Source organism: Leguminivora glycinivorella, chromosome 19, assembly GCF_023078275.1.
Source record: "Leguminivora glycinivorella isolate SPB_JAAS2020 chromosome 19, LegGlyc_1.1, whole genome shotgun sequence".
Classification (NCBI taxonomy): domain Eukaryota; kingdom Metazoa; phylum Arthropoda; class Insecta; order Lepidoptera; family Tortricidae; genus Leguminivora; species Leguminivora glycinivorella.
Genome location: NC_062989.1, coordinates 14,596,997 through 14,615,640, shown reverse-complemented (window position 1 = coordinate 14,615,640; position 18,644 = coordinate 14,596,997). Strand labels below are relative to the sequence as shown.

At 37.6% G+C, this 18,644-nt stretch overlaps 1 protein-coding gene across 2 annotated transcripts in view; it reads left to right on the top strand.

Moving 5' to 3' along the window:
- The window catches only part of LOC125236428 (ceramide synthase 6-like), a 71,747-nt gene that overhangs the window by 9,209 nt on the left and 43,894 nt on the right, over positions 1 to 18,644 (top strand). For both annotated transcript variants that reach the window (XM_048143230.1, XM_048143229.1), the window contains exon 3: positions 3,728 to 3,949. In XM_048143230.1, the coding sequence (XP_047999187.1) occupies positions 3,728 to 3,949 (222 nt within the window). The remainder of the gene's footprint in view (positions 1 to 3,727; positions 3,950 to 18,644) is intronic.

Below are 18,644 nucleotides of genomic sequence, written 5' to 3'. Positions count from 1 at the left end.
ATAACCCCCTTATTCATAAACGTTCACTAAAGTTAACACTTTCGCTACCAAGAACCCGACTGTCGGGCACACCGCTCGTAGAAGCGTAGCCGATTACATGGGTTTCCCCGTATGTAGCGAAAATGTCGTAGCGCCGCGTAGAGCCCGGTTTCGAAAGTGTTAAGCCGATAAAGTTCGCTTGTCCCTTTCCGACGTATTGGTGTGATAGAACGGGACAAACGAACTTTAACGGCTTAATAACTTAAGTTGTACGTTTATGAATAAGGGAGTAAGTATTTACCTACTTATAAGGGTGTCAGTGGGGAAAAACTTTCAGAAAAATTCTAACCTACGCTGGCTACGCTTCTTGTCTTCTCACGGTAAAATACTAGTAAGCTAGCAAAATTCCTAGTTACTATGGGTCTCTATGTATTAAGTAGAGTAGACATTTGCAATGAATATGCTATCAGTGGCGAGCGTGTCAAGGCTCAAAGGCTTGTCGCGCCACATTGTCTTAGGCAGCATTCCCACTTAAGCGTCGCGTGTCTCGGCGCGCGCAATGGACGTCTCCGCCACGCCGCCTGAATGTAATTCAAAAAACGTCTCCTCAGTACATTTTGTATAGGAAGGACGTAAGACGCGCCCCCAGGTGGCGTGGCGGCGGCGTGGCGCGGACGTCCGTTCCGCACCTCAGGACATGCGTCTCTTAGATGTGGCCGGTCCCTTAGAACGGTCGTAGGTTTGTTGCCCATTCATTCAATTCGCGATGCTTGCTAGGTTCATGTGATGTTGGTGCTACTTCTACCTTATCTCAGGCACCTTATGGGGGTCCATATGGGCACGAGTACGTACATAAGTTTTTCGTAATTTATGTGCGAAATGTCATTTCATATTTGCCAGTCAAGCGTTTCGGTGAAGGAAAACATCGTGAGGAAACCAGACTAATCCCAATAAGGCCTAGTTACAGTAGTTACTCTTCGGGTCGGAAGGTCAGATGGCGGTCGTTTTCGTAAAACTAGTGTCTATGCCAAATCTTAGGATTAGATTGGTGTGAAAATTTTCTTTGATAAAGCCGGAGGGGTTTTCGGCATCTGTTTTGTATGAACTTCTACAGATACTGGAGAATATTAGGGAATCCGTAGGGAATCGAGTTGTATCGACGCCCCGCCACTGTTAGATGTCAAACCTGGGGTCCAGGCTCTCATGAGCCGTGGCGAATGCCTAGATAGCGCAAAGAAGTTGCTGAATTGATGGTACTCGCTAGTACGCAAGTTATATTTAGACATAATAACCAGATTTTATCAGAATCTTGTGAAACTAAAGTATCGGGGTTCTGAGTCTGTATACATAAGAGATGCGACATGTGACGGTCAAGGGACCGGTGTTGTCACGGGCGTATCTCGTCGTACAATCGACGTAGGTATGTATGTACATATATGATGCCTATTAATTTGTCCCATTATAAAATTAAAAGTATGTTAATAAACTAACGTCAAAAGTGAAGTCTATCGGAGTCTGTCACAAATTTATATTTACTGTATCTTGTGATAGTAATGTCTATTAGAGTTCGGAGTCTGTAGATAAGAGATTCGGTCAGTTGCCGCTATCTTGTGAATGGACCGGCGACCGGTGTGTCAAGGGCGTATACCGGGCGTGTATTGTCGTAGAACGTAGAATAGACGTAGGAGGCTAGGAGTCCTATTCATTCATTGAAATATTCTTTACCATAGGACCAGCAATACCAGCATGGTTCAGTCTGTACATCGTTTTTTTTTTGTTTTCAGTTAAATTCGACACGTCGTTAGGTTTGTTATCAGCAACCACTCGGTGTATAAAATATATTTTTTTATCGTTTTCATCCATACTTAATATTATAAATGGGAAAGTGTGTGTGTCTGTTTGTTTGTCCGTCTTTCACGGCAAAACGGAGCGACGAATTGACGTGATTTTTTAAGTGGAGATAGTTGAAGGGATGGAGAGTGACATAAGCTACTTTTGTCTCTTTCTACTGCAGGCGAAGCCGCGGGAAAAGCTAGTACATAATAAATTAATTAATCAATATGAAAGACCCTTAAGAATAACATTCAAGTTACTGTCAAGTAATTGACGTCACATGTCATAATAAAGAACACTACGAAGTTATAAAGGCCGTACTACAACTACTACACTAATTGAAAGTTAACGGAAATCAATAATAACCGTATGTATTTCTTATGACAAAGTTAGAAAACAAAATTTCTTTTGACCGTGATTACATATTTTAATTATCTTAAAAACTCGACTGAGCAAGAAAATGTTATCAACTCATTATTGTATGAAAATATGTCATTTTTAACGCCAAAGCCCTTTTTTATTTTATTCAAGCAACATAGCTCTAAAATACTCTTTCTACATGTTTGTTTCTACACGACATTCGATTTGACAATGCTTTTCAACTTTAAAATACCAACTTAATTTCTTGATATTTTTCGCACGCGTTTTGACATAGTTTCTTTATTTGCATTTCGATATTTGATATTCATTTGGAAGTGGGTCGTAGAACTCGTAGAAGTTATCTAAAGTGATATTTATTACATGTTTGATAAGTTTGATAACGATATACGTGCGATAATACCGTTCAAGTAAATACAAGGAAGAATGTCTGGTTCGTGTTTGACGTTTATTGTTTACTGATAGATTAAATATTGATTAATCGTGGGAAATAGGAGTTAGTGATAATTAATAATGAGTAATGAGACACGAACGTTGTTTTTTTTTCCTTTATTCATTTTAAATCTTATTACAAATAACGTTTTACACGTCAATAGGAACAATACATGAAATATACAATATTTATAAACATTTCGATGTAAATACAACATTACATGAAAATATTTACATTGCATTACATGAAAAACATTCAAATATAAATAAAATAAATAATTAATAAATACAACGGCCAATACCTGGGTGACCGGTGACCGCTTTCCATCAGGCGGACCGTATACCTGTTTGCCACCGACGTGGTATAAAAAAAAAACTTTAAATTTATAATAATCTTCAAAAAATAAACAAAAACAGAGGCGTATCTACAGTCTCTGTAGTTAATAATAAAAATAAAATTAGGGATGTAAAAGGTCCCCGATGTCATCATACTAAAACTAATAAGATTTAATGTAAAGTCTCTACAAGCGTCAAATACATAATTTGTATATCGTCACTACTTTAAAAAATCTCGTATCTCACGCTGTTCCTCAAAGTTAAAACGCAGTAAGTCTATATGCATTCCATACATACTTACTACAATTTTATTTTCATTGACAGACGAAGATACAAGTTTTTTTTAAAGTAGTGACGATATGAATCAAATCTCATCGAGGTTAGTTAATAATATAAATGAATGTTACCGAATACATAACATGTAATGTATCCAATAAGTCAAGTATACATATATGTATTTAAATATTATACGTAAAATTTTACAGAAATGTAAAGTCTCCATGGTTAATACATTAAGATAGGGAATGTAAAAGGTCCCCGCGATCTGTGAAAAATAATGAATCCTGTTTATACAATTTGGAGGTGTAAAGGCTCTCGCAAGTGTCAAAGAAATAAAAATAGAAGTGCAATAATATCGTTAATTACACAAGCAAAGGCGCAAGTAACATAGATCCACATCCACAACATTCGTCTATCAGAGTTTAGTGTGTTATACCGATTGTCCCTTCCCTTATATTAAATTTATTTATTTAATATTATTTGTCAACAGTTGGCAGCCCTGGCGAAACAAACGGACATGTCCGAACGCCAAGTCGAGCGATGGTGGCGCCTCCGGCGGGCCCAGGATAAACCTACGACCCTTGTGAAATTCTGCGAGAATGCTTGGAAGTGTTCCTTCTATGTCTGCAACTTTATCTTCGGGATAGCCATACTGTGGAATAAGAAGTGGCTCTGGGATATAGATCATGCTTATATAGGATATCCTCATCAGGTAAGATTTTTAAAAGCCTTTTTTTTTTTTTTTAATACTACGTCGGTGGCAAACAAGCATACGGTCCGCCTGATGGAAAGCGGTCACCGTAACCTATGAACGCATGCAACGCAAACAGTGTCACATGCGCGTTGCCACCTCATTAGAAACTTGTACATTCCCTTTTGCTGTGTTAAGTACACAGCAAAAAGGAGTGTACAAGTTCCGAGGAGGGTTCGGGTTGCCGACGACTCTAAAGGACAATATACGGAACAAGTTAGTTCCGTAAGTCCTCCCGTCATCAGCACCGCACCCTCGTTGAGCTCTGGCAGCCTTACTCACCGGCAGGAACACAACACTATGAGTAGGGTCTAGTGCTATTTGGCTGCGGTCTTCTGTAAGGCGGAGGTACTACCCCAGTTGGGCTCTGCTCTAGATTCGAGCGAGACGATATCCGCTGTGCTGTGCCCTACCACACAAAGCGGAATATCATTCGCTATGCCCTACCTCCTACAGAGAGAGAGAGAGTGCATTCCATTTTAGAGACTGAATTCCATTGAAAATCTTTCGTAATGTTTTGCGAGATGGAAGTATAACTTCTGTGTCAGCAAATTTAGATTTGAAGAAGAAGTGGCTCTGGGACATAGATTATGCTTATATTATAGGATATCCGCATCAGTAGGCCTAGCACATGATTGCCGCGAGATTATGTCGCAGCGAGATAGATGACATGTCTTCTTCTAACTGTATTATATTAATGACATAAGGACGGGTAGGTAGCTAGGCCTACTGGCAAATTTTTTTAAAACTTTTCAAAACCAAGGTCAGTTGAAAACCTTTCGTCAAGGTCAAAGAAATGGAAGTATAACTTCTATCCCCCTTATCCATAAACGTTCACTAAAGTTAACAAGCCGATAAAGTTCGTTTGTCCTCTTCTATCACAGCAAAACGTGGGAAAGGGACAAACGTTTATGAATAAGGGGGTATGTCTGCAACTTTATCTTCGGGATAGCCATACTGTGCAATAAAAACTGTGACTGTGGGACATAGACCATGCTTATATGGGATACTAGCTTTTGCCCACGGCTTCGCACGCGTTAGAAAGAGACAAAAAGTAGCCTATGTCACTCTCCATCCCTTCAACTATCTCCACTTAAAAAAATCACGTCAATTCGTCGCTCCGTTTGGCCGTGAAAGACGGACAAACAAACAGACACACACACTTTCCCATTTATAACATTAGTATGGATGAAAATGATGAGATTTTTTTTTTGCGAATTTAACTAAAAGTGATATACAGGGTGGTTCCTGATAATAAACCTAACGACTTCTCGAAATTAACGGAAAACAAAAAAAAACGTGGTGTATAGAAAATTATTCGTTTTGCGAGATGGAAATGTCTGCTACTTTATCTTTGGGATTTCTGACTTTTTTGAGTCGATATTTTACTCCGACACGGAAAATGCATGTGATTTTCCTTTTAGTATGCAATCGTTTGGAGGCGCTATGCACATTCTTCATACAATGAATGTTCCGTGACGTTTATGGCATGGCAATTGAAGTGCCCTTCAAACTGACCAGTCCCTGCACTCGGCACTGCATAAAAAATGCACTAGAGATTTTAAATCATCGTAAAAATAAAGTAATAGACTTGTCGACATAGTATGTATGTAGCTGTGGTATTTGATGTAGTCAAAGACATAATCTAATCTAATCTATAACTCCGTATAGACAGATAGTCTAAGAAAAAGACGTACCTCAGTACCATACAGAAAAAGGTACGGTGGCCTAGATAGCATTACACATTTGGGGTACGCTTAGCTAGATGGCGCTAATATTAATATCTGACAGTTTAACACATATCAAGCTAAGAATATGGGCCAAATTGTCAAAACTGAGGTTCAAAAGTTTTAAGCCTGTGTCAAGAGATGGCAGTCTATATATGCACTGTGATTACACATTTTACTTCGACAGTAACTCTATATAAATACTCGATCCTCTTTGATGTAGTTCATAAATCACATAAGATTTGCGATCAGCAGATGTTAATAAGAACGTACAGTTAACAACACATCTGTGAATACAGACAAAGTGCCGATAATATATATACACACCTTAATGTACAGGCAATAAAGTTCTCTATACATATCTTTGGCACTTTGTCTGTAGTGACAGCTGTGTTGTTGACTGTACATCTAAATATATATAAAAGAAGAAGCTGACTGACTGACTGACTGACATATCAACGCACAGCCGAAACCGCTGGTCCTAGAGATTTCAAATTTGGCACGTAGGTTCCTTATATAGTGTAGAGGAGCACTAAGAAAGGATTTTCCAAAATTCACCTCCTAAGGGGGTCAAATGGGGGTTCAAAGTTTGTATGGGGAAACAAGATTAGTTTGACTATTCTATTCGAAACTTCACAGAAGGATTCCCTAAGACATATGACTGAATACGTGTTTCAGGTTTTTTGAAAATTTAACCCCTAAAAGGGTGAAAAGGGGGTGATAAAGTCAAAAAATCAATATGGGTATCGTTTTTATGGTTTATCGGGTCGCTGATCACGATAAATACAACGTTTTTAAAATCTAACGAGGCGGAAGTGAAATACCTTCTCCCCTGTTGTGGTGCAACGGGGTTTAAATATTAAAAAAATATATAAAAGAAGATATTGACTGACTGACTGACATATCAACGCACAGCCGAAATCGCTGGTCCTAGAGATCTCAAATTTGGCACGTAGGTTCCTTATATAGTGTAGAGAAGCACTAAGAAAGGATTTTTCAAAATTCGCCTCCTAAGGGGGTCAAATGGGGGTTCAAAGTTTGTATGGGGAACAATGTTAGTTTCACTGTTTTATTCGAAACTTCACAGGAGGGATCCTAAAAACATATGACTAAAGACGTGTTTCAGGTTTTTTGAAAATCTAACCCCTAAAAGGGTGAAAAGGGGGTGATAAAGTCAAAAAACGAATATGGGTATCGTTTTTACGGTTTATTGGGTCGCGATCACGATAAATACAACGTTTTTAAAATCTAGCGAAGCAGAAGTGAAATACCTTCTCCCCTGTTGTAGTGCAATGGGGTTTAAATATCAAAAAATATGTAAAAGAAGAAACTGACTGACTGACTAACTGACATAATATATCAACACACAGCCGAAACCGCTGGTCCTAGATATTTCAAATTTGGCACATAGGTTCCTTATATGGCGTAGAGGAGCACTAAGAAAGGATTTTTCAAATTTCTCCTCTTAAAAGGGTGAAATGGGGGTTCAAAGTTTGTATGGGGAAACAAGATTAGTTTGACTATTTTATTCGAAACTTCATAGGAGGATTCCTAAAGACATATGACTAAATACATGTTTCAGGTTTTTTGAAAATTTGACCCCTAAAGGGGTGCAAAGGGGGTAAAGTCAAAAACACAATATGGGTATCGTTTTTATGGTTTATCGGGTCGCTGAACACGATAAATAAAACGATTTTAAAATCTAATGAGGTGGAAAAGAAATTTTCTCCCCTGTTGTTGTGCAATAGGGTTAAAATATCCAAAATAGCCATAAGTATAGGTTTAGTTTTTATCTTTACTTCTGGTTCAAGAGATTTCAAAAAGACACGGAAGTTCCTTAGAGGAAGTTCACCTCCTAGCACGATAATTTGACAGGGACAGGGACAGGTACAGGGACAGGAACGGGATAGGGTTAGGGATAGGGATAGGGATAGGGAAGGGATAGGGATGGGGATAGGGTTAGAGATACGGATAGGGAAGGGATAGGGATAGGGGACGGGGACGGGAATAGGGATAGGGGAGGGACGGGGACAGGGACGGGACGGGGACGGAGATGGGGACAAGAATAGAGATAGGGACGGGGATAAGAATAGGGATTGGGGTCGGACTAATCGGTCGGCAATCGATATCTAGGCAGTGTAAAATGCAGGTGGCTCAGTGCGAAGGGATTAGTAAGTAGGCATCGGCGAGTATCCTGCATCCGTAATAACTATTACATTCAATGTGCTGTAAGAAGATCGTTGTTTGCTTGCCTTTTATATGTTTACGTTTGCAATAAGTATAAGCAAAATGGAAAAAATTGTAAGGGACAATGCAAGGAAGTACTTTTTACCCTACCGACCATAGCGTCGAGATACTGGCAATGTGGGTTGTATGAAGTTTCCCCAGTATAAATATTTATATAGGTAAAATACAAACATATTCGTACCTACTATCTACGCTGTGGTCGCTGTGTAACAATTCTACAATCATTGCAAGAATTTCTTTTAAAACAATAGTAATATGTGTAAGGTACAGTCAGCCAAAAAAGTGGTTTACCACTTTTCGATCAATAGAGTCGAAAAGTGGTAAACCACTTTCTTGGCTGACCGTACAGCAAATAGATCAGTTACAATGGCCCCCCAGTCGAGAATTGCCCCGCTTTACCTTAATCGAAGTAATCGCGGACAGATGTACCTACAAAGAAACCTACGGATCCAAATGAAAATCTTATTTTTCAGTACAGATGGTGTTTTTTTTACGCACTAGTGCGAGAAGTGGTTCATTATATGCCAGGTCGAAACATCGAAAGCTCATCTGTACTGAAAAACGTCGTACGATACACGTGCAAAAAGGAAATTCGTAACTCGTGTCGATTTAAAACACTCCCTTCGGTCGTGTTTTAATTTATCGCCACTCGTTTCGGACTTCCTTTTTTACGCACTTGTATCGTAATGTACTATTTTGTAAACGTTTCAATAAGAATACTTTTATTACGCGGGCGAAGCCGCGGGTAAAAGCTAGTACATACATACAATCACGCCTGTATCCCATAAAGGGGTAGGCAGAGCACATGAAACCACTCAAGTGTCAGTGCCCCTTTTGGCAAATAAGGTGTTGAAAGGAAACGAAACTGTGACACTGTAATAAGAACGTCATTAACTTCAAGTAGTTATTTACATAAGTACCTATTCAATGAAAATCTTCAAAAATGTGAAGTGAATTGACGACCGGTCTGGCTTAGCGCATTAAGCCGCAGTCCCGGGTTCGAAGCCCTGCCTGTTAAGCCGCGGTCCCGGGTTCGAATCCCGGTAAGGGCATTTATTTGTGCGATGAGCACAGATATTTGCTCCTGATTCATGGATGTTTTCTATGTATATAAGTATTTGTATATTATGTATATCGTTGTTTGAGTACCTGCAACACAAGCCTTCTTGAGCTTACCGTGGGGCTCAGTCAATCTGTGTAATAATGTCCTATATATATATATTTTTAGGGTTCCGTACCTCAAAAGGAAAAAACGGAACCCTTATAGGATCACTTTGTTGTCCGTCTGTCCGTCCGTCCGTCCGTCTGTCAAGACCCTTTTTCTCAGGAACGCGTGGAGGTATGAAGCTGAAATTTATATCAATTACTCAGGTCTACTGTCCCTTGAAGCTGTGAAAAAATCAAACTTCTAAGCCAACGCAATCAAAAGATACAGCCGTTTATGCCGCAAATTTTCGACACTTGCAAGGGAATCAAAACCTACAGGGTGCTTCCCGTGAACTCAGAATCTTGAAATTTGGTACGAAGCAACGTCTTATAGCATAGATAAAGGAAAAATTACGAAAACCATAAATTTTTAGTTACATCACATAATATATTTTTTTTTAATAATTTTAACCTTACTACCCATTTCCTCATAAACGCGTAGAGGTATTAAATTGAAATGCATACCAAATACTCAGGTCTATAATACCTTTAAGCTGTAACAAAATCAAACTTCTATGTCAACGCAATCAAAAGAAACAGCAATTTAAGCTGCATATTTTGAAACTCGCAAGTACTCGCAAGGGAATCAAAACCTAAAGGGTACTTCCAGTCGACCTAGAATCTTGAAATTTGGCATGAAGCAACGTTTTATAGCACACATAAAGGAAAAATTCCGAAAACCTTAAATTTTTAGTTACATTACAAAATATATATTTTTTAATAAATATAAACTTATTACTTTTTTCCTCATGAACGCGTAGAGCTATCAAGTTGAAATTAATATCAAATGCAGGTTTGTACGGAACCCTCGGTGCGCGAGTCCGACTCACACTTGTTTTTAATTAGACTTATTCTAACAACGAGAACATTCTATAATAATTCATATACTTAAGTTATTAGTCCATTATGGTACAATGCTCTTCCGGATCTTTGGAAGGCGTGTGCGGAGCCGAGGCCAACATGTAAAGGCCCTTTTGCCACTTCAATTGACATTAAACACACTTTTTACTCATACATATGTCTATTTATAGTGTCTGGTCTTCATACGTACACTTGGCCGTGTTTTTATGAAAAAAAAAACACATTATCATATGTACAGTCGAATAAAAACAGGTATATCCACTTATTACAATGCAATAAGGTGAAAAAGTGGATAGGTACATCTTGTAGTCGACTGTACAGAACTATTGTCTAATTGTAAACCAAGACACGTGTCCAAAAAAATACCTTACTACGGTTTAATAAGGCTCACAGTACTCGTAAATATATTAACTGTGTCATAGTATTTAGGTATAGCAAAACTGAAATACGCCGAAATGAACTTTGGTCCTATTGTTGAATATAGCCTCTTATTCATCTCTTTCCTTTTGTATTGCTAAAAAGAGACAAAAACCTTTGTTAGACACAATGTAACTTAAATTTATGTGTAAGGAGAGGTCGTTATAGTAATTCTTTGAAGGTTGCTTGGATACAAAGATTTTTTGCAATATGGCGACCTAACCAAGATTTGTAACTCAATAATGGAATGAACGATGAATGGAATGGAAATAAACACGTGAAGGGTTTAAGCGGAATCTAAATAGAGTCTGTTTTGTTGTCTGTTATAGTGTCTGTCTGTCTGTCAGTTTGTCTGTCTGTGTGTGTGTGTCTGTCTGTGGCATCGTAGCTCCCGAACGGATGAACCGATTTATATTTAGTTTTTTTTTTGTCTGAAAGCTGAGTTAGTCGGGAGTGTTCTTAGCCATGTTTCATGAAATTCGGTCTACTATGTCGCGGACGGGGATTTTTTCAAAATTTTAATTTTGTAGTTATTACCCCCGACGCGACACAAAAACGACGGAGTGTTATTACTTTGACGTGTCTGTTTGTCTGTCTGTCTGGCATCGTAGCTTTCGAACGGATCCAATTTAGATGTCTTTTTTTGTTTGAAAGCTGAATTAGTCGGAAGTGTTCTTAGCCATGTTTCATGAAAATCGGTCCACTATTTCGGGGGTTTTTCAAAATTTATCTTTTGTATTGTGGTTATATATGTATTTATCTGTTGTGATTGTCTATGGGCTACCGTGGTCGCTTACCTTCAATCGATACGTTCTCTTAAAGCTCGGCCACGGAGCGTTAGCGGAGCGCAATGATAGCGGTGCGCGGGGTGCGCCGGACGAACGCTGGCGTTGCGCCCATCGGACGCCGGCGGGAACTACCGAGAGCGGATTGCGAGCGGAATGCGCGCGGAATGCGCGAGGATTGCGAGCGGAACGCCAGCGTTCGTCCGGCGCACAGCTATCATTGCGCTCCGCTATCAAAACGCTTTATGTGTGGCGGAGGCTTTATGACTCATTTAACTGAAAAACCATGATTAAAGTATTTCTGTATAAATAATTCTATAGCTTTTTTTTAACAAAGCATTTTCGCATTACAGAAGCAACATTATATTTTGTAAAATAGGTGACTTTCCTCACGGGGCTTACCACATAACATAACACTTACCTTAATTAACAATTACTGACGTCATTAAACTCATTAAATGTGTCAAATGTCACTCAAAAGTAAAAACATGCCGCCATTCCGCCGCCCCTTTAAAAGGGGGCGTTGCAATCTTAAGTAAATATTATGCTAATTATAATAACAGAATAGATAATCAATATTTACTGGTTGACAAGGTTGTTTCAACCTTTCGCATGTTGCTGTTTTTATGAAAAGAAAGATTTTTTTATTTTATAAACGCGCTTGTAGTCGCATACACTTACAATGAACAGGGCCAGCTTTACTGAGTACAGTGCGACCGGATATTTAAAACCAAGTTCGGATTCGCGAGCCATATAGCATACAGGGCATGCAGGGCTCTTAAGGTTCAGTACAATAATGCGTTTCGGGTGTTGATGGGGCTGCCTCGTTTCTGTAGCGCATCGGGGATGTTCGCAGCGGCGCGCGTAGACTGTTTCTATACTACCATGCGTGCGCGTGCAGCATCCCTGGTGCGCAGGGTGCGCGTCAGCCCCAACAGCATCCTACAAATGATAGCGGACAGGGTTGACGGGATTGCATTCCCCAATGAGTGTTGTGTTGTTTTAAATTTAAGATTGTATGCACTAACCCCTTAGTTTGTAAGTCCTACTTATACTAATAACATAATTATGTGTCTAATGGTTACACGAAATAAAAATATTCATTCATTCATTCATATACAGTCAACCAATTGGAACCCTAGGCCACTGTAGAACTCTGCCATAGTGACGTTACAAATCAGATAGTAAGAAATCTCGTACTGCTTGTCATTTTGACATGGTCGTAGAGTGGCCTAGGGTTCCAATTGGTTGACTGTACTTGCTCATAAGAGGAAACTGTAAAGGTCGCCGTTATCGGATACGACACGGAGGACTATATGTACAATACAATACAAATCCACTTTATTGCACAACCTCAGAAATATACATAGGAACACACACATTACAATAAATTTTATTACAGAGGTAACCAACTGGCGCATTTATGTAGTGACATTGTAGACGTATGTAGTCTATACACCGTGTTTTTTTTGTTTTCCGTTAAATTCGACACGTGTACTTAACACAGCAAAAGGGAGTGTACAAGTTTCTAATGGGGTGGCAACGCGCATGTGACACTGTTTGAGTTGCAGGCGTCCATAGGTCACGGTGACCGCTTTACATCAGGCGGACCGTATACTTGTTTGCCACCGACGTAGTATAAAAAAAAAAACGTCGTTAGGTTCATTATCAGGAACCACCCTGCATATCACTTTTAGTTATAAAATAAATAAATAAATATTATAGGACATTCTTACACAGATTGACTGAGGCCCACGGTAAGCTCAAAAAGGCTTGTGTTGTAGGTGCTCAGACAACGATATATATAATATATAAATACTTATATACATAGAAAACATCCATGACTCAGGAACAAATATTTAGCTCATCGCTTATCGGGATTCGAACCCGGAACCGCGGCGTAGCAGGCAGGGTCACTACCGACTGTGTGTGTGTGTATGGAGAATTGACCCCTACCGTATCGTCTTAAGATAAACATTTTCGTAGTCAAAGTTTAGGTATGATATTTCTTATCAAGCTATCAGAATACCCTACTGTACTTTGTACTCTTCTAAACTATCGTTATCAAAACATTCCCCATCTTAAAATACACGCTACATTTACAAAAAACAAACATTTTTATCACAAATGGAAAAAGTAGCTACAATTTTTTACAACGTTTTCGCCTTTTTACGGCCTTGCGCTAGTTTCAACGATAGTGTGGCAATGTTCTAAAAAATATAGTTTGTTTAGAATAGCTAGGTTTCTTGTGAAACGAAGTACGAAAAAATAAACAATACAATTTACTTTACACATTTTACAGAATCCAGATATCTTCTAAATAGTTTAGAGATGTATTTTAACATTGACTGACCGGTCTGGCTCAGTCGGTAGTGGTACCTGCTAAGCCGCAGTCCTGGGTTCGAATCCCGTTAAGGGCAGTTATTTGTGTGATGAGCACAGATGTTTGTTCCTGAGTCATGGATGTTTTCTATGTATATAACGCACGTATTTATCCATTGAAGTATGTATGTATATCGTCGCTTAGCGCCCATAATACAAGCTTTGCTTAGTTTGGGGCTAAGTTGATCTGTGTAGGATGTCCCGAATATTTATTAATTTATTATTTTCCGATTCAATTTTCCGATTTTTAATTTAGAACTTTCGATAAAAAGTCTAATATAATTTATACTTATAACCATCAACCAATTTTCCACTCTACACGGAAAAAAAATATTTTAACAATACTACCAGAACGTTTAGTAAAATAGATTTATCGTAACTGATACTACAATCTCGTAATAAAAACAACTGTATTGTTACGTTTACTATATCTTGAATTCAATAGAACTAAGCAAACATTAATATGCACTAAACAGTTCTGTTTGAATTACATATACGAGAACTCTAGTTTTATTTACAACTAATAGAATAAAGGTTACGATAATTCTATTAACAAGAAGCTTCTTGTAATGCCAAAAAAATAAAAATTACCTTTACAATCTTAATCTTAGCGGTTACTATCACAGTATACTTCCTGTAACTTTTTTATACGTTGCCATTACTTTGTAGTTCTCGTAAAGAAATAAAAAGAATATTCTTGTAATGTAAACTCAACGAAGAGTTATATTTAAAAATATTAAGTTTGTATAAATATGTACGCATCGCTGTCAACTCTATTATTTGTATCGTAGCGAATGCCATCGCAGTATAGTTGATATGACTGTTTTATAAGTTGGTATTACTTTGCAGCTCTTGTAAATAATGACAATAATATTCTCGTAATGTATACTGGTGAACAAATAGTTCTGTTGAAAAATTATTTAGTTAGTATTAATATTGCGTTTCGTTTTTGTAACGAAACGCCATGTTTAAGTACCATTGTATATCTTAGTGAATGCTATAGCAGTATAGTTGATTTTACTTTGCGCCTCTTGTAAAAAAATAACAATGATATTCTCGTAATATACACCGAAAAATAATTGTTATAACAAAAATATTGTCCGCATAAATAAATGTTTTGCTTGTGTAACGAAACGCAATGTCAAAGCACTCGCGGCGTGGTCGGCGGCCATTTACGTGTCATAAGAGATCACGCGTGGACGCGGATCGCAATAGGTTATATTATTTATCGTTAAACGTACTCACTACGTATTATCCATTCGTTTAGTAGTTTCCATTTTAGGAAATGGATGAAGAGGTGCAAAAACTCTTGCAAGGATGGGAGATGGCAGAGTTGGCAAAAGCAGGTGAGTCATGTACCGTACATGTAGAACTTAGTAGATAATTAGAACTTAGTAAAAAGGCATTTAATGTTGTATTCATTTTACATTGCATACAAATTCATACGACATTACGTGGGCAAAATCTAAATACTGAACTAATAAGGACTATCCACGATAAAAAGTGGTCATACATAACATGATAAATATTTCTTCCTGAATGCACATTTTGAAGCAATATTATATTTTGATAAATCTGTATACATAAAACTATATAATAATTAAAGCTATTCCTTATAATGCTTTAGTGTGTCTGAGGTTTCGCCGAATGTATACCATCAAGCATTTCATTTCTTGTACAGTGTTTTTTAACAAACTTCACACGCTTCCTGGCACAATTTTATAAATACTTATATTTTTATAAGCTGTTTTACACACATTAGAATGACATCTTAGCAGACAAAAAAATACTTTTTGAAACTCATTTCGACTTTTGGGAGTCAGGAAGACTTTCTACTCCAAGCACTGACAGTTGTTTTTGTATGGAGAGCCAAAAAGTGTCAAAAAGTCGAATTCAGCAAAGTTAGAAAATCTCAGTACTTTCTTAATCTGATTACAATCAGAAAAATGATTACTATCGTAAAATCAGTATGTAATAGGGTATATTTTGGCTATTATAATTAAACATTAAAAAAATATTTTTGTCATTAAAACTGTTGTACTTAAAGACTGCAAGAAGACACTGTACAAAAAAATATTGTTATCATGAGATACATACTGCTAAACTTCATAGGCCACCTAAAGTTCATAATTTGTTTGTATTTTTATAATGTAGTTTGATATCTACAAATTATTTGACAAACATGCTGCTTATAAATTCTCATTGTATCAAAAGATTTACCATGTTATATATGACCACTTTTTATCGTGGACAGTCTTTATATATATCTGAAGTGGACGTAGAATATTACTTATTGTAAAATTTATTCATAGAAATTTTAATGTCTTTTTCAGATGATTTACAATGGTTGCAAGTTTCCTGTGACCCATGCCATACTGTGGAACAAAAGTGGAAAAATTCTGCAAAATATAAATTTTGGACGAAATGAAGGACGGTTCTATTAACACTGACGAATATATGAATAAAGTCTTGCACTAAGGATCGTTGAAATATATTTTTTAACAAATTATATAATTATTTTATTTACTTTCAGATTCACCAATTTTCACCGCTCATAGCATCCATTCCATATGCTGGGTGACCCAGGTTTCCGGATCCCAGTTTCAACTCTAGGCTTCTGTCTCTTGGAACTGGTCCTAGCAACCTGCATTTTTATCGGTAGGTACCTATGAATTTGTCTGTGCACTGTATAGACAACTAACATTTCTTGTAAATGTAAGAAAAGGTTTGTTGTCTATACAAGGTGGTACAGTAGGATTAAAGGCTGAGCCACGCCAGATACGTGTACGTAGACGTGCGCGTAGCGTACGCGGTGTAAATGACGAATCCTCATTAGAGATTACACCGCTTGTGTGACGTGTTTCCCGTGTGTGTCTAACGGTGTATCATCTCTTTTGAAGATTCGTACTTTACAGCGCGCACGCTACGCACACGTCTACGTACACGTATCTGGCGTGGCTCGGCCTTTAATCCTACTGAACCACCTTGTATAGACAACAAACCTTTTTTTACATTTACAAGAAATGTTAGTTGTCTATACAGTGCACAGACAAATTCATAGGTACCGATAAAAATATAACACGTTAACGCAATTGTATATTTATTAGAGAGTACCATAAATGCAGTTGCTGTAACTAACTTTCTTGTTCTATCAACCATTTAATGAAGTTTACATAAATGATGAGAATGTAATATATATCAGATGACTTGTATTCTTAACGATACCTATTATTGGCCTAACTAAAGTTTTATAACCTTTACAAGAATTTCTTGTGGAGTTTACATTATTTTGTTTATTTAGACACTCCATTTGTTATAAATACTGAATAATCTAGTAATACACACAATTTGACTGTGTGACCCTTACAATATTTTTATTTTATGATACGTAATGTATATATTACCTTTACAAGAATATATTGTCAAGGTCACATTTCATTTATTAAGCTCTGCAAGAAAATATTATTTATTTGTACGGTCCACGTGTTATGATTACTAAATATTCTAGTAATACACGCTATTTTAATGTGTAGCAATTACAAGATAACTAGTTCACTAAGCTCAACGCATTTAAACAGACTAGTTTAGTTATTTATACTATGTGAACAATTGTCCCAGAATTTACTAGATTTTCTCGTTCAGATTACACTATTCAGGTATCATGGACGAGACTTTTTTCTCCGTGTAGAACCCTGTCTTCTTTACACCGTCTTCTATTTGCTATAGTAGTCACATTGGTGTTTACTGTGCGAAGGTTCTGCAGTGACCTAGGATATAAAATTGGTTGACTACCAGTACGCCGAGACTTACCACTCTTAATGATCAGTCTGGCCAATCGTGGGTAATGACAGAATGACCCTGTGAAGCCGATGAACCTGGGTTCGAATCCCGATAATGGCTTTTATTTGTGCGATGAATGATATTCGTTCCAGAGTCATATGATTTACTATATACCTATTAAACCTTTTTAGAATAAAAGAAACGGCCAAGAGCGTGTCGGGCCACGCTCAGTGTAGGGTTCCGTAGTTTTCCGTGTTTTTCTCAAAAACTACTGAACCTATCAAGTTCAAAACAATTTTCCTAGATAGTCTTTATAAAGTTCTACTTTTGTGATTTTTTTTATATTTTTTAAACATACGTTTCAAAAGTTAGAGGGGGGGGGGACTAGGCTTGCCAGATCGAATTAGCCGATTATCGGGGAAAAAATTTTTTTTTTCGGGATTTCAGGTCTCAAGTCGGGAAAAGAAAAAAAAACCGGCCAAGTGCGAGTTGTGCTCGCGTAGCAAGGGTTCCGTACACTACAAGGGCTTAAGCGCCTCCTTTTTAGTAGGAACTTAAGTCATTTTTGCGAATAATCGATATTTTGAACAAAACGAAACAGAAATAAATTTATATGTAATATTAAAATGCGCTCACACTTGATTTAACGAAGTCCCACAGTATTGACCCATTAACCGGTATAGAATGTAGTGTCCAAGAAATTCGTTCATTGAAATGACACCCACGATGAGCAACCAAAATATTTTAAAAACGTACCGCACCGTACCGCGTACGGTTGTACTTGCTTTACGGTCGTTCCAGAAAAATAATTTAGCTTGATTCTAGTTTGGAATTTGAAATTTTAGAGTATTTCGAGAAATCGGGACATTTTCTAATTTGTCGGGATTCGGGAACACATGTTAAAAATCGGGAGAATCCCGCCGAATCCCGACCGTTAGGCAACCCTAGGGGGGACGCATTTTTTTTTCCTTTAGGAGCGATTATTTCCGAAAATATTAATATTATCAAAAAACGATCTTAGTAAACACTTATTTATTTTTAAATACCTATCCAACAATATATCACACGTTGGGGTTGGAATGAAAAAAAATATCAGACCCCACTTTACATGTAGGGGGGGGGAGGGGTACCCTAACAAAAGGTTTTTTCCACTTTTTATTTTACCACTTTGTCGGCGTGATTGATATACATATTGGTACCAAATTTCAGCTTTCTAGTGCTAACGGTCACTGAGATTATCCGCGGACGGAC